This window comes from Triticum dicoccoides, chromosome 6A (genome assembly GCF_002162155.2).
Source record: "Triticum dicoccoides isolate Atlit2015 ecotype Zavitan chromosome 6A, WEW_v2.0, whole genome shotgun sequence".
NCBI classification, from domain to species: domain Eukaryota; kingdom Viridiplantae; phylum Streptophyta; class Magnoliopsida; order Poales; family Poaceae; genus Triticum; species Triticum dicoccoides.
In genome coordinates, this window is record NC_041390.1 from 202,138,905 (window position 1) to 202,155,984 (window position 17,080).

Here is a 17,080-nt window from a genome sequence, read left to right on the forward strand (position 1 = left end):
CAGTTCTGGCCGTGGAGGCTAGATGCATTGCCCGCGTTGTGGCCGGCCTTCCTTCGACCTTGAACGAGGGGGGAAACCCCGTGCTCAGAGGAGGTGGTCCTGGCGATTGACACTGCCGACTCCGGGTTGGAGATGGCGGACATCGCCGTCGACAAGGGCGACAATATCCTTGCCCCTCGATGGATAGGGGGGCAGTTCCGCCTCACCATGGAGGCAGAGCACCTCATGGCGGAGGTGCACCTCGAGGCGGAGCACGCGGACATTGTCGCCCCTACCGAGCTCTACGCCAACCAAGCCTTCGTTGTGGAAAACACACCATCCTCGAGGCAGTGATGGCAAATAGCCACAAGCTCTTCATCCACAACCGAGAGCGAGAAGAGATCTTTGCGGACAAGGACGACCATGATCATGAGGCCGACGGCTCCGGCTAGCGACTCCTTAGGAAGTATAGACTTTAGTATGTACTCTCTCCGTTCTCAAATATAAGTCTTTATAGAGGTTCCAACAAGTGACTACATACTAAGTAAAACGAGTGAATCCGCACTCTAAAATATGTCTACATGCATCCTTATGTTGTAATCCATTTGAAATGTCTAAAAGGACTTATATTTAGAAACAGAGGGAGTAGTTTACAATTTTATTTTCAAATGTAGTTGCATCTCATTTTTATCTACGCATGGATGTATGAAATCTTCTCATTTTATGGTTTTAAGGGTTCGTCAATAAGGGAATAAGGGGAATGGTTGCACGAACGGACAAATGGGGGCGACCGGCTGCCCAGTTCGGTTGAAGATGCACTTACTGATTAAATAAGCATCACCAAGTTATAAACACCTATTGTAATTACATTTAGTCCACCTTTCAGTCTGAGTGTGGCCCTTCAAAAAGAATTAGCTTGTGGTTAATCTAGGGAGCACCAAGTCCATAGAACTTTGGAGGAATTCTAAGAGGGGTAAAATCTTGTATAATTTCAGTCGAACATCTAAAGATCTATTTGTACAAAGTTGTGTGCTTTCGTTTAGGATACAAGGTTTTCTGTTCCTACGTTTCAGAATCCTGAATTTCAAAGGGGTCTTATAGTTACTCCTTGGGCCTCAGCAGTAAATGAATAGAACAAGGATCAATCCAGAGCATCTATCTTCTTTCCATGAGTTTTTTTTCCTGTTCCTATCTATGAGCCAATCTGAAATCAGAATCTCATGGACAGGCTTGAATTTAATCACGTGAAATGCGTGAAAAAAGGACAGATGTCAAATCAATAGAAAAGACAAGTATGCCAGTGATCTTACTTAACAATTCCACATCTTACCCGCAGGCAGGCTGCAGAAACCCCATAATAGCAAATAAGAATCATCAATTTTGTGATAAGTAGAAGACTTTTGCACTGCATCCAGAGAAACCATACTGTGTCTGATCTCCCCTTTTCTTCATTGGGTATGGATACATACATATAACACTACATAATGCTGATCACCTGAAAAAGCATTAATGTATTAAAAAATGAGTGCACCTTCAAGCTAAAAGCAGTATATTTTGACAGGGGTTAGAATTAATTACTACTGTATCAGAGATCTTGTTGCATGTACGGGTCATGATGTCAATTTACGTACAAGCATAAGACAGGTAAAAACATCAGGATGCTTTTATTACCAAAGTATCTTCACAGATTTCCTGACACATGCAAGCCCTCATCATGAATTTAGTACTAACCCTCAGTGTCGATCATTCCTTCCTTCTTTTGTTATATTATGCTTTAGCCTCCTTTATGAAGTTATCCAGGGCTAGCCCTCCGTGTCAATGCCAGCTTTTCTAAAGAGAAAAAGATTTGCCATCATCCATGATTACAAATTTATGGGCACAAATGCAAGTCATGTACTCACGTATATCATCATATCAACCAGGCAAATTGGGTCATACCCAAATCTGAAATGTTCCTCCATGTCCAACATTACAGCTTAAGCTTAGGGGCAAGTGTGGATGTGCGTTCAGTCATAAACCTCAACAGCCATATCTCAACTTGTGGACGACTTGGATACTATAGCATCCAAGTATGAGAACCATCAGATGGATAAGCACCGTGGTAGAAACAACCTCACCGTACACTGATAGATGCCTGATGGCTGACTTCACAAAATTCAGATCATAGTGCTCCCCAGCCACATGGCGGGTCTCCTTGGATCTGTATGCAGCTGCTTTTTCTGTGTCATTGACATCCCCGATGGCTGAGCCACTGAAAAAGAAGCGTTGCATGATGAACAGCACCGCTCCAGGTGCTGTGCTAATGCATCAGAATAATAGATCCAGCCGCAAGGATACAAAACACGCATCCCCAGGAAAAGCAGAGATGGATCATCTGAAATAGTGATTCTAACTACTCATTTCATTTCAACTCGTTTCTAGGAAAGAAATAATCAATGCTATGTACCAGGATTCCAATTCATGAAACAAGTGGAGGAATATGCTCCACACCAAAAGGGACAGATCACGGATTAGACAGGAAAAGCTTTCTTTCTTACTCAGGGTACTCAGACCAATGACAAAGATTCCTATTATTACTATTATTACTCAAACATTACCAATACATACATTTTAAAATATCAAACCTCAATTCCAGAAGCTATTCATAGAATAGTATAAACACCATCGAAGATTAAGTAAAAAAACAAAATACTGAATAGCTCACTCCAAGCCTTTGGGCTGACCTGAGAAAGCGGAGCTGTGACTCAATCAGTTGAGCCATCAGAATAAAAGACCACCTGAACAATAGTACATACCTTTGCTAGAAAGCCTGTGAATGGGTTACCAAAACACAGCAGAGTGTGCCATAAAAATAAAGCTGCAATGGATCAGCATCAAGCCTGTTATATCCACATGTCGGCTGAAAACATACAGAAAGTGCCCATTTTCTTTGCACGTCAATATCCTGATAAGATCTCCTGAGATCAACTATGGCATTGCATCCAAGAGCACTTTTATCTATAGATGATCCCCAAATAGTTCTAGCTGGCACAATTGTAAGGGAACCACAGCACCTCAATCATCTGTTAGTTTTGTTTTCTCAGTGAACATCGTGTGCATAATTAAGTTGTAACGGAAAGCAACAAGGATACCATTATTCAAAAAGAGAAGTTACTATCATATTATAAAGAACATCAGAATTTTTTTAGTCCTAACATTTTTTTGTTACAGATAAGAGTACATAAATTTGCCCAGACCTTGTCTTATACCATTATGACCTTAGTATGTCTTGTAGACAGAATAAATAAATCTTTCACTACGAAAATGAAATGTATTAAATAAATATTCTATTGCCTCCTAACTTACGATGTCGCCTAGGTGAAAACTACAAGTCAGTAAATGAGAACAGCCAAGTAGCGTTTTGGCACCAGATTGAGATCATCTGGTCTGTGCCTCTAAGCTAATGTTCCATACCAAATGGCTTATAATCAAGGCGAGCAAATAAAAACTAGAAAGTTCTTAAAATGAAAAAGGTCAGTCTTGGTTAGTTTAGATTGGTTTAGCCAACAGACCAGAAGCAAGCACTCTCCAGTTTTCCTTTCTGCAGTATGTTTTCTGAACTCATTGTCATCAATTACAAAATAAAGATACTGCAGCTTCTCTTTTCGTACAAAAACTGAGGTCTTACCAATCTGAAAAAGAATTGCTGTAGTGAATCATGTCAGGCCTAGTTGGCTAGTACATCAACTTTTTTCATACAAAAAACAGTCAGAAATAGTCTCCACGACCCAAACTTCAAAGGTTTTTTTTGTTATAATCAAATATAGCTGTCAGGGAAAAAAATCCTGGCTAACAACAAGGTGCTATCTGCATGCTGCTTCATACAGAAGTTATACATCAAGAAATGTTTTGCGCCGTATAAATGAGAGTTTGTAAATATGAGTGGAAAAGTTTTCGCACATAGCCTTCTCAGCATACTGCATTTCCAATATGTAACAACCTTAATATCTAAAAAGCTTCGTATCGTGATGGTTGGAATATATATACATGTTTCTGTTGAATATTTTGCATTATTCTAGCCAAGCATACTGCAAATTACAGATTCATTTCACAAAAACACATCCAACTCATTAAATGTTCATTAAATATTTTGAATTGTTACTGGCCAAGCATACTACAAATTACAGATTTATTTCACAAAAATTCATCCAACTCATTAAATGTTCAGACAAGTGTGAAACATAAACAACTGTGCCGGTTGCTCTGGGGCAGGTACACTGAATGGTGTGCTTCATATCATAGACTGAACCAGTAGTGTCACAACACCACGCACAAATATAATTACATAGAGCGACGAAAAAAGAATATCTGTAGTATGGACAACATGACTGTAGGAGGATTAACAAGTGTTGCCATTACACATAGAAGTCATAAGAACATCCCAATGTTTTTTAATACAAAAGTGGCACAGTAGGACACAGACTAGGATTTTATACTGAGAAACTACAAGGGACATGTAGGTAAATCTGTAGACCCAACCTCATCCACATATCAGTAAGAAGGCCAAAATAAGCATTACTTTTCAGGTAAGTACTTTTACATTTATGAAATACAAAGGTAGTCTCCATAACTCCTTATAAGGATATCAAGAAGATCATGTAGTAACACATCTGAGTCAGCACTTTTCAGAGAAATACTTTACACTTGCAATATCTATCATGTATGAGAATTAACAAACCTACCGTAGAACTGCTGAGCCTGAGGATAAACAATATGCCTACTAACCTACTAACTTACCTCTCAATATCCACATCAAGTAAGTTGCAGGTGTAGCTCACTGTACATGCCAAAAACCAATAAGTCTACCTAGGGATAGTCTCCCTCATTCCCCAGAATGCGCCAAATAATCATTTAGCTGACATGAATTCTTGCAAAGCAAAAACCAGCTATTAACTTCAATAGATGAGCTTCCGAGACCTAGCATTTGAAGAGTACTGTCGCCAAGATAAATCTCTGAAAACTACTTTAACAAATCACATGTGCTATGACTACTATCTACTTTTATCGTCATATAATCCATACCTATATTTATTGAGCTTTTCAACTTAAACAACACAATTTTTATATTAATTTAGCGATTAATCACATAGATCGCAATGTGCAATTATGATATCCAATTCCTTCCTTTACCAACAGAGCAACATATCCAGATTATTGCACACTTAACTGCTCCTTTGTTTTCCTTGTTCAGGAAAGGACATGGTCAGAATATCCAATAAATGCTGTAGTAGTTCTCTGTACTGACATAAGCATTCTTTTTTGCAAACATGCTGCATGTTGAATATTACCATTAACTTATTTGTTCATTAATGCCAAGCCAAATTCCTGTCCAGTATCCTTGCAAAAGCTAGTAGAGCCCTAAAAGAAGCTAAAAAAGGAAGATATGAAACAAACAAAAAAAAATTGGATACGAACCAAAGTTTGATGGAAATTGCCACATTGGTCACCAAGTAAACCATGTGACAAACTCCTCCATCAACACAGACCTACCGAAGGATGCTTTACAAGCCTCCAACTTCGGCCCTGAAAATGCATGAGAAGCATCAGATGACATCTTTTCCTATTATTTCTGTTACAATTGCACACCATCGGTGATGGCTTCTAATGCTATGAGCAAAGGTGTTTAACAAGCTAGGATGTTGGTCAACTGTCAGGTTACACATCTATAAGATGTAGGAGAAGTTGAAAATACACCAGCATATTCAAAATGGACAGTTCAAGTAACATACTGAATACATGGAAACTTGTTTGCTGAGCATGCAGAATAATAGAACAGAAATTTCATTGCCATCTTAAGTCACTCAATTACAACCACGTAGCAGACTGGGGGGATTCAATTACCACATATCAATGGCTTTGTCACAGCAGCAAAAAAACAACACAAGATAGTAAGAATTAAGAAGACAGCTGGTTCCATTATAGAAAGAGACCTTTGACTCAGTGGGGGCAAAAGTTGTACTGAAAAGTTTAATAAATCTATCATACAAAAAATTCCCCTTTCTACACGGTTAATACAGAGCGTCAAGTACACCAACAAGTGACTGGTATCTTCAGAGTCCACACTAACCATAAATCCACTATTCTGAAGTAAGCGATATGACAACATAACAAACAAATTCTAAGACTCTTCATTCATAACTTTTAATGGCTATCTAGAACAAACTGCAGAGTTAGCCAAATTCCTTAACTCTGATAAATGTTCATCAGTAGAGATGTTCAGTGTAAGCCTCAGATTAGTCATCAAAGCCTCTTGCTCCCAGCTAATTGATCCATAAGCATATAGTGCCATCATTGTTGCACGATAAGCATGCAACTCAAGCAGATGGGTTTCTTCCCCCAGACCACCTTTAATTGGAAGAGGTGATTCAGTTCCAGATACAGAAGCTTCGTCATCATCATCAGTCCTACTACAAATATCTCCACTGTCGTACTCCTGAGGATGTGCTTGTCTATAGGGGCTACCGTAGGGATTGCAACTACCAACAGAGGATGCGGCACTATCAGTATCACTATCTTGAGTTGTTACAGAGGGATACTGATAATCAACATTAGCATTAACCACTGCAAGGTTTGTTTTAGGAAAGCCATTTGCTCTGTTATTTAAGGAATCATGCATGCATTTTTCACCCAGCATTAAGCATGGGGAATCAACAGCATCTACCTTATCCATCAAATGAAGAGAATCTCCAGGACCAAGATGTTGGCGTCTTCCATCTCTGCGAGAAGTCTGAAATCTCTTAGTAACTTCACTGCGCTGCATAGGGAAAGCTGATGCAGCAGAGGTTTTCCTCTTCATGCCTCGAGACATATTGTCTTCAAACACATTCTTGTTCTTTAATAGAAGATGACTGCCCCCTGAATTTCCACCTTTTGTCCGACTCCTGTGTGAACCAGCAGCACATCTTGCAGAATCCTGAAAGTAATAACCATGGCGTTAGCGAGTTATTACTATATACCAGACACTGAAGACTCTCTTCAAGCACTACAGTATATACTATTTAAAATGGAAATAAATAAGGCTGTGTCAACTGTTTGCCATAAGTTGTCCATAATTTCCATAACAGGCATAACATAGAAGCTTGTGCAACAATAATAAGTATTGGATAATTTGAAGGGGTGAACTGTACCTTTGGAAGAGCAACCCATTTGCCATCTTGCCAAAGCTGCCTTGTCCTAAGGTTGGATGCATCTACCCTCAATTCTAGGGAGGATCCGAGGAGCCTGACAAGATAGTACTCATGACCAAGCAATCTCACGACTTCCACAACCTTCCATGAATAGCTGTCGAAGACTTCAAGGATGTCGCCTGGGACCCAGCACACCAGACCATCTGGGGACGGGGGAGAAGGCCTTATCACCTTTCTTGGAACCCTTTCAATGGCCAGACTACCGTCAAGCAGACATGGATCATAGCTTACGAGATAGGTGTGCCCATTGCCAGAAAGGATCTCGGCAGGCCTCCAGGAACCGAAAGGTGCCTCCGCCTTCTGCAGTACCTCCACCTTGCCCCCTTTGCGGAATTTCATAGCGTCTTGCTATTTGCCAAGCACTGTTGCAGATAGATCACAAATTTTAGTATTTGAGCCAATGTGTTCTTAAAAACAGGATAAAAGATCTAAACTTGTCAAGGAGTATTGAATCGAACAAGATAAACTAATAAACATAACACGGATGATACTATCACATTGAAAGACAAATTCATCATAGATCAGAATGGGATTTCTGAAGTGTATTGTGCTGCAACCAATTTTTTATGTTATCTTGCACATCAGAACCTTACAGTAAACTGCAACGGTTGCACGTGCAGATTCAGTGCAATCGGATGCATCGAATCACCAATCCATAGGACAACAGATAGACGAACTGACTGGTTTAATTACTTAGACTAGAATAGTCGGACGAGAATACTTGGCATGAGAAATTGCTACGGGCACAACTATCCTCTGCAGCAAGTAATCAAGGAAGAGATTACCCGACGTATCGCCCACCAGATCAACAATAATCCATGGCGGACAGTTCAAGCAGACTCGCAATCTGGATTACCAGGCCAGAAATACTCCTAGAGGAATTACGGGCTCGTACATCGACGAGAAACAGATCGAATAAACTAGTAAATCCGCGCAGCAGAACGATCTGTCTATTCTAGTGAGTTCCCGAACAAGCACCTTCGAACTGGGGACCAGGAAACTATGGCGCTTAGTCAACCAGCTAATCAATCAATGCGATTACTCTCGCCGCCGCCTCCATCCCCGCATCAAGAACAACGCCCGCCCCAGACTCTAGAAAGAACGACAAAAAATTCAAAGACGGAACAGGAGGAAGGGGGCGCAAACCTTGCGATGCCGACTGCGGCCGCGGCCGGGAAGAAGCACGGAGAGAAAATCCGAGGAAAGGCTCCGCCGCCCGCCCAGAACTCCGCCCTGATTCTCCGCCCCGCGAGAGGAGAGATTAGACGAAGGAGAAAACCGGAGAGAAATCGTGAAGCGGAAGAAAAAAGGGAATCCGGAAATTAATTTTCTTTAATTAATTAACCTGGGAGGGTTGCGGATTTTATACGTGTGTATCGAGGAGGGGGGGAGGTTGCGTTGCGTGGTGGCGCTTTCCAGAGCAAGGCGACAACTGAAGCCGCATCTCGGCCGTCGGATTGGAACTGCCATCCACTGTGCTCTCGGTCCACAGCCTCGGCGCCCGGGCCTTTCCGTCCGATGCGGATCGGGCGGCTCGGATGGGTCGCGCCCTTCCGTGGTAAATTACCAACCCTTTCTTTTACTTATTTTTATTTAAGATAAGATGAAAATTATCAACCCTTTCTTGGGCTGTCCGTTACGGTGCGTATGGTGTGCGTGGCTGGCCGCCATGTGGCGTCGAAAAAGAAGAACAACGTTTGAAATGCACAAACATATTTGGATCGTGCGCGGTTTTTGTCAAGGATATGTAAACATATGGATCAGATGCATGTCAAAGTTTGGACGGGGAAAATGCTGGCCCCATGATAGCTGCTGCCAGAGCTAGAATATGGGATGAAGTGAAAACTGCTTGTAAATTTCGGGTAACAGATAGTTATACTTAATAATTGTATGTGATTTATGGTTATCTTTTTTATGTTTTCATTAGGGATAGGTTTCCCTCTGGCCGGCAGTCGTTTGCGCGCCGCAGGCTCACACTAGATCCAACGCCTCAATTTAACTACTTCTGGTCCACACATACAGATTCGTTCGCCCTTTTCCTATTCTTTATCTCCTTCTTTCTCTGGCCCTCCCTACCATGGCTTCTTCTACCTCGTGCTGCCCTCGAGCAGAGCAACACATGCTCCTCCGACATGGCCCTTGTCGGCCCCAGCTTCGCCCACCCCTAGCCCCTAGGCTGCCTTACCAACGCCGCCTCTCCCCAAGCCACCTACACCCTGCGCCACCATCGTTTCCGGTGCTGCTCAGGGAAACAGCTGGCCACAACCACCATCGCTATAAACAGTGAGCTCGGGGGTCACCAGTGTGCGGCTGGCACGAGAGTTGCTACAACTGGCGTCGTGGGGGATGTTATGGCCGTTGATGCGAGATGTTGGAAATAGGCAACAGAGGAGCTGCGACCCACAGCGGAATTAGCTAGAACCAATTACGGCGAGGACATGACCCACAAAGGCGGTGACAAAGTTTTTGTTGCAACCCGCATCAGTTTTTTCTACTATCATTGTCTGCTTTTGCTACCACCGGCATCGGCATTTGCTACATCATTCACGATGTTGATGCAACCCCTACGACGGCGACGATGTTTTTTGTTGCAACCGGCTATGGCGAAAGCTACCACCGGAGACTTTTTTGCTACAAGTATGCATGGATTAGCTACGAGACATGACGATGGTGACAATGCTTGCTGCAACCGTTGTCAGGTTTGCTACGACTGGCGTCGTTCTTTGCTACATACTTCATGGCTTAGCTGCGACGTGCGTTGGTGGCGACGATGTTTTGCCTGCAACCATCGTTGAATTTTGCTACATCCATTCATGGCGGTGCTTCCACACACACTGGCGGCGATGACATTTTTGTTGCAACTATATTTGGGTTTTGCTACGACCGATGAAGTTTTTGTTACATCCATGCACAGTTATGAAAGCGCGGGATATCTCTCGGGGATGAATGGGAGATTTTTACAAATTCGAAAGATTTTGACAAATATCAGAGTCACAAAATAGTAACAGAAGGGAAACTAAATCAACACAGTGAAGCAAGATGGGCACACATGATAGATACAGATGAAGAACATGCAATCATACATACACATAAATGTAAACATGAAGAACTGAAGGAATGAAACACATACTGATGAATGTCTTCAATTCAACGTCTTCAATATGCAAGACACAGATTCTTCAAAATGCAGAAGTACTGAAAGTAAAGGATTGAGGAATTTGAAACCAGGATGGCTCGGTGATGACACAGTGATTTTTTTGACCAATTCCAGTTGTTGTACCAACTATACATCTGGTTAGGGAGGCTAGATTGAACCTAGAGGACACTTAGTCCTCACCTTATTCCTCTTGTGCTAAGGTCACTTAAACCTGACTAATCACTCGTGGCAGGTCTTCAAGGAAGACTTCCGAAACCTTCACGGGCTCGTTCTATGGCACTCCACAAATTCTTCTTAGGTGCTCAAAATATGACGCCTAACCGTCTGGAAGAATGACAGTCTTTAAAAGTAATAAGCATCAGATCGCACATGACAATCTCTTCAGTGATGCTCAATCACTTTGGCTTTGGGTGATTGAGTTTTTCCCCACTTGGGTTTCTCTCAAGTTCGTTGATAATCCCCAAGTGCAAGGAATCATCGTAGAAATTTCCAAAGATGAAAGTGATAAGTATGGAGTGTCGAACCCACAAGGAGCTAAAAGGTAAGATTAATATTCTCTCAAGTCCTATCTACCACTGATACGACTCTACGTACACTGGTGCGCGTTGGTCCTAAACAAACGGTTTTTAACCCCTTTCCACGATGGCAATCGGAACCGTCGCCAAGTGAGTGTGGGTGATAGGGGGGTCCTTCCCACACGACCCAGAAACCGTTGGGGATATGCCCTCCTGGCACACACGCTCGGCAAAATAAGGTCGTGTGCGACCGGCGAGCACTCAAATACAGAAATACGTACAGTAGTGCTCAAAAAATACAATTATACAGGCGAAATCATTTCCGGTCGTAAGTACATCCCACACAGTAAGTCACCACTAAACGTTTCGTTTGTATATACATCCCACACAGTCACTACAAGGATGACGTAACGCAAACAATTTTGAAGAGAATGTCGTGTGTGATTGTTCATTGATCCAACACGGTTTATTCCTAGAAATTGTGTGCGTTGCTTGAGGCCATCGCACACAGTGATTTCTCATTAACCATTGGCAATAGGAAAACCCCAATTAGCAAGCTAATTGGCCAATTAGCGGGCTAATTGCCCTATTATTAATAGTCTATTTACTAATCTAATTGACATTCATATTAAGCACATAATATATTCCATTTCCATATTAAGGAAGCAGGATTTCATAATTGAAATACATCAGAGTACAACATAATATAGCTTCAGCACTCAGCTACCCCATTACACAACTACACCAGCAGCAAATTTCACATGCAATATCTAGAACCTTTCGAAATTAGCATCATAGACGGTACATAGAGAGATGCATTTCATCTGGAAAACTGCTGAAGCGGAAGATCCTTCATTCATGTTGAAGGTCTTTGCAACTTTAGGCCAGTGCCTGTGGATGATTGACGTCCATCCTTTGACCTCTTCAAGAACACTTCAATATTGAACCGTGGTTGTTGTATGAAAACTTTCCTCGCCTCCTGACCATAGAGGTGGTTTGAGAGGTAATCATTAGTGAAGCCTAAAAACAAGGATGTGCATAAATATCTTCTCTATATTGGAAATGGGGCAAAGGAATACAAAAAGGCAAGGTGTAATAGTTATTACCATCTTGTAAACCTTAGTGCTTCCCATTGTTTCCCTGCAACACATATAAGGTAGTTAGTCATCAGGTTAAGTAAGGGTTCGCATGCTATCAGTAAAATATGTTGATGATAAATAAGCACATTGCAGATTCATCAGATTAACTCAAGCCACATGGAAAACCCATTTATCCAAACCAAGCATGATTAAGAATTAGGAAATATAACACTTGTATATGTTTCTCATGTATTAAGTGCAGCCAAATTTGATTTATTCCTCACATGGTATACAATAACAGAATACAGGCACAACAATTGAACATCGCATTGCAGAATTGAACCAAGTAGTTAACCAAACACCACAACAAATGAACCAAACGTTAACTGAGCATCACATTGCACAATATAACATACTCCTAATAGAAGATCAGACAGTTAACCAAACCAAGCATGCTTAACAACTTGGAAATATAGCAATTGTATTTGTTTCTCATGTATTTAGTACAACCAAATTCGATTTATTCCTCACATGGTATACAATAATAGAATGCAGCCACAATAATTGAACATTGCATTGCAGAATTGAACCAAGAAGTTAACTAAACACCATAACAAGTGAACCGAGCCATAACAAATGAACCAAGCAGTTAACTAAACATCAATTGAACAATATAACATACTCCTAATAGAAGATCAGACAGTTAACCAAACCAAGCATGCTGTGACGCCCCCGGTTTGACCGTACACTAATCATACACGCAAATGTGTACGATCAAGATCAAGGACTCACAGGAAGATATCACAACACAACTCTAGACACAAATTAAAATAATACAAGCTTTATATTACAAGTCAGGGGCCTCGAGGGCTCGAATACATAAGCTCGAATACACAAGAGTCAACGGAAGCAACAATATCTGAGTACAGACATAAGTTAGACTTGTTTGCCTTAAGAAGGCTAGAACAAAAACAACATCGATCGAAAAGGCAAGGCCTCCTGCCTGGGAGCCTCCTAACTACTCCAAGTCGTCAGCGGCCGTCACGTAGTAGTAGGCACCCTCGGGGTAGCAGTAGTCTTCAGTGGTGTCATCTGGCTCCTGGGATCCGTCATCTGGTCGCAACAATCGGGTACGGGGGAAAAAGAGGTAGCAAAGCAACCGTGAGTACTCATCCAAAGTACTCGCAAGAGTTACATCAGATCTAAACTAAGTATGCATCTGTATCAAAGGAAAGGGCTGTACCTGTGGACTAAACTGTAGAATGCTAAAAGAGAAGGGGAAAGCCTAGCCTACCGAAGACTAGCATCTTCAAGCATCTTGCAGCATATAGAAGAGTACAGATCAACATAATGTAAAGCAGTAGTGTTATCAACCTCGGCCAGAGATCCTTTCTCGACTCCCTGCGAGAAAGCAATCCCAGAGCCATACTACCCATTTCTCATCACAATCCAATTCTCATCACAAGTATCCAGTTCTAGTTGTATCGATCGGGATACAACTCCAAGTGTCTGTTACCATAGGACAGGCTATCGATAAATGTTTTCTTCCCTGCAGGGGTGCACCAACTTACCCATCACGCTCAATTAACTCCGGCCGGACACACTTTCCTGGGTCATGCCCGGCCTCGACCAAACAATACGCTGCAACCTGACCTAGGCTTAATAGAGAGGCCAGCACGCCGGACTAAACCTATGCCCCCAGGGGTCATGGGCCATCTCCCCGGGAACTCTTGCACGTTGTGTACGCGGCCGGTGAGCAGACCTAGCTACCTCCTTCAACAAGGCAGGAGCTTACGCAGTCCAACCCGGTGCGCGTCGCTCAGTGGCTGACGTCTATTAAGCTTCGGCTGATGTATATGACGCAGACCGCCCATACTATGCCCACATGATGGTTAGTGCTATCAGGCCAGAGGCCCCTCGGATCAAATATCCAAACTGTAGTTGTCGGGGATATACCCCGCGGTATGACCCGGCCAGATGTATAACCCGGCCGGACTTGACGACTCACTAATGACCCGCCCTGACTGGACGACTCACTAAGTGACCCGCCCGAGCCTGGCGACTTATGGGTGACCTGGCAAGCGGATCAAAGGAGCGACAAGACCCGGGCGCCCAAGAGGCTCAAGGCCCAGAAGGCCGGCTATGTTATGGTAGGCCGGCTTAAGAGGAAAGGCGTGAGGAATATCTCCTTTATGAGGAAGCAAGACCCGGACTTGTAATCAACTTGTAAGAGAAGATAGACTAATCCTAGTCCTACTAGGACTCCACATGTAACCCGCCCCTTTAACTTATATAAGGAGGGGCAGAGCTCCCCAAAGAGGGAGAAGCAATAAGAAACAAGATCTAGGGCTAGACACCAAGAGGAGAGCCGGCTTACGGCGACTTCCTCATAATCATAATGAGACCTAGCCACAAACAGCTGTCTAAATCTTCGTCTTGTGCGTTGCGTCTCTCGATTCCGCTCAACCCCTTCAAGCTACCACATAGATGCGTTGGCCTCGCGACTAAGTCCTTACACTAGGACATCTGCCGTGACAATTCCACGACAGTTGGCGCCCACCGTGGGGCTCGTGCACGGTGGTGTTGAGTTCTTGGAGGGATATCTTTTAGGGATTGAGAAGTTCATAATTTTCCGGATGAAGAAGAACCGATTTAGAAGGATCTACAGCAACTGCGAGTTCATCGGTCAAGATTGAAGAAGTTTCCGCAGTGTGTATAAGATCGAGAAAATTTAGGGTTGCCGAAAGCCAGCGGGGGATATTTTTAGCTGTGCCACGCCCTCAAGCCGCCGAGACAGGCAGGAAATCGGTCTCGCCGAGATAAATTACCGCGTCATGTGGGCTATTAAAGCTGGCAGGTTCCGTCAACAGGCATCATATGTGTCATCTGCTAGTACAAGCAGCGATTAGGATAGCTGCTTGCGGCCACGAGTTCGTCAGATCAATCTACATGAATCAAGTATCTGCCGATCGACTCAAAACCCAAAGCCTGATGGATTCCCAAGTTATTTCACGTGAAAGATTTCTCAACTAGTAGTACGAGTCCAAAAGCTATATGGTGATGTACTACCATCTGACATGAGCTAATGATGAGTGCCCGGTTCTCGAGGCCAAAGGAAAAAATAATGATAGGGGAAAAGATGGACGACCAAGAAACAGAAACGGCCACAACCTGGATTCTGCTGTTGCTTGCGCAGCCTCGTCTCCGAGCCGGTTACGACTTCAGCAGCCTCGCCTCCGCTTCCGAGTCTTCAAGCCTTGAGCCGCCCTTTTCCTTTTCCTATAGTCTGCTCGTACGCCCCTACGGCGGCCGTGCCTACGAGTTGCTGCCCAGCGGATCCGGAGCTGCCTTCTCAGGCCGGGTCAACCATCCGTTGCACGCAGCAGCATGTACTTCTACTATTCCTTACTACTGTCTGTGCAAGCAACTACATGACCAAATTCACGAGAGGAAAGAAAATAAAAAAAAGATCAAGTCCCCAGAATGAAAAAGGACGGAAGGGAGCGCACATAATCAGATCAACCAAGCATCTGCTATCTTTTTTGTCTTACTACGTCCAACATTAGTATCGGCGTTCGTCTGACAAAAATACCAGGTGCTACCCTTCTTAGTTATTCTTAATATACTTTAGGTTACTCCAGCAGGTAATATTCTTTGTGCAGGGTAATTATTCATTACAAAACTGGCGTCAAAACTCGGATACGGAGCTCGCCAGCATGATCCTAAACTAGCGTTCGTCCAAGGCACGCTGCCCAAGCAAAACGCTGCAGTCGATTCACCCGTTTACACCGGCGTACAAACGCCGCGGCTAAGTCGCCCGTCTGCGCCGGCTTACAACACCGCGGTTGACTCGCCCGACCGCGCCGGTTTATAATGCCACGTCCGGTTTTTTCTTATAGTAATTTTTCACCGGTTGAGACGCCCGAGGAAAATTCTAGGGTATAGTCCACTACAAAAGTGACGTCATGCCATGGAAATAAGGCTCACACCGGTTTACGACGCCGTGGCCGTCTCTCGCGTCCGCGCCGGCTTACAAGCGAGGAGGGCAACTTGCTAGTCCGCACCGGCTTACAAGTACCGCCGCCGACTCTCTCATCCTCACTGGTTTAAAACACCACGACCGACTCATCTGTTGTTCGGGCAAATCAGGTGATATTCATCTAAGTTTATTTTATTAAACATATTGTTTTCATCAAAGAACAATTGCTTTGGTCTGTATATTTTTATGTGCAGCAAAGGTGGTGCCATGTTGTGCCTATGAAGTGTATGTCAGCGCCATCACGCACCGGCGTCTGCGCCCGCTTACTGATGGAACAGGTGTGGGCAAGTCACCGCCCGTGCAGCTTAACCTACATCAACCCGCCGTTGCGGTGTGAGCTGCCTCTGCCATGACCTGTATAGCCTCTTTGAGTCGCCGGGACCCTGCGACCCGTGTCACCGGAACTGAAGAAGTTTCGTTGAGCCGTCCCGCGTTAAAACGTCACACGTTGAACCGCCGCCTGCCCTCGGGTCGACTCACGGCCGTTTCAAGCGATTCAAAGTTGCCGCCTCCACCGCCTCAACCGCGCTGCCACTGCAGTTTATGAGCCGCCGCCCTGGTGATGCCTCCGTCTCGCTGCCGCGTCAACTCGCCGGAGCCACGTTGAGCCGCCCTTGCCACTTTGAGCCGATGGGGTTATATTAAGTCACCGGTTTGCCTGAGCCATCGGAACTATAATGAGTCGCTGATCTGCCTGAGCCACCTCTTTCGCGATAAATGGATCATCCATCGTCCAAACAAATCAGGTGCTATCCAGCCAAGTTTGATTTATTAGCACATGTTGTTTTGTCAAAAAACAAGTTTATCTTTGCTTTGGTCTGCAATATTGTTTATGCAGGGCAATTACTTATGACAAAAAGTGATATTATACCGCGGAGATGGAGGCACGCCAACATTTTTTGGCACAGGTGGTCGTCGTTACTCAACGGACTCCCGCACCGGCTTACAACATCGTGGTCGTCTCCCACGGCCGCACCGGCTTACAACGTCGTGGCTGTCTCTCACGACCGCACCGGTTTACAACGCCGCGGTCGACTCTCCCGTCCACACCGGTTTAAAACGCCGCGACCGACAGATCTGTCAGC

At 43.9% G+C, this 17,080-nt stretch overlaps 1 protein-coding gene across 10 annotated transcripts; it reads right to left on the reverse strand.

Moving 5' to 3' along the window:
- Window positions 1-777: 777 nt before the first annotated feature.
- On the reverse strand, window positions 778-8,571 carry LOC119316591. Of its 10 annotated transcripts, none has more exons than XR_005153085.1 (6): window positions 8,352-8,571; window positions 7,146-7,567; window positions 6,680-6,931; window positions 5,434-5,541; window positions 1,651-4,873; window positions 778-1,474 (listed from the first exon to the last, which is right to left on the reverse strand). XR_005153085.1 is itself a non-coding variant. In XM_037590921.1 (4 exons), exons 2-4 carry the CDS (start codon window positions 7,542-7,544, stop codon window positions 5,494-5,496), a joined length of 699 nt encoding a protein of 232 aa, XP_037446818.1. In that variant the 5' UTR covers window positions 7,545-7,567; window positions 8,352-8,571; the 3' UTR covers window positions 778-5,493. The 10 variants fall into 10 exon arrangements, 2 of the variants coding, with proteins under 2 accessions (XP_037446818.1, XP_037446817.1); XR_005153084.1 differs by having other exon boundaries at window positions 1,651-4,885; XR_005153083.1 differs by having other exon boundaries at window positions 1,651-1,809; window positions 1,918-5,541.
- Between the last annotated feature and the right edge of the window lie 8,509 nt (window positions 8,572-17,080).

Coding starts and splice junctions, on each gene's coding strand:
- LOC119316591 (XM_037590920.1), bottom strand. CDS start 7,544: ATGAAATTCCGCAAAGGGGGCAAGGTGGAGGTACTGCAGAAGGCGGAG. Junction 6,932..7,145: donor AATGGGTTGCTCTTCCAAAG/GTACAGTTCACC, acceptor TATTACTTTCAG/GATTCTGCAAGATGTGCTGC.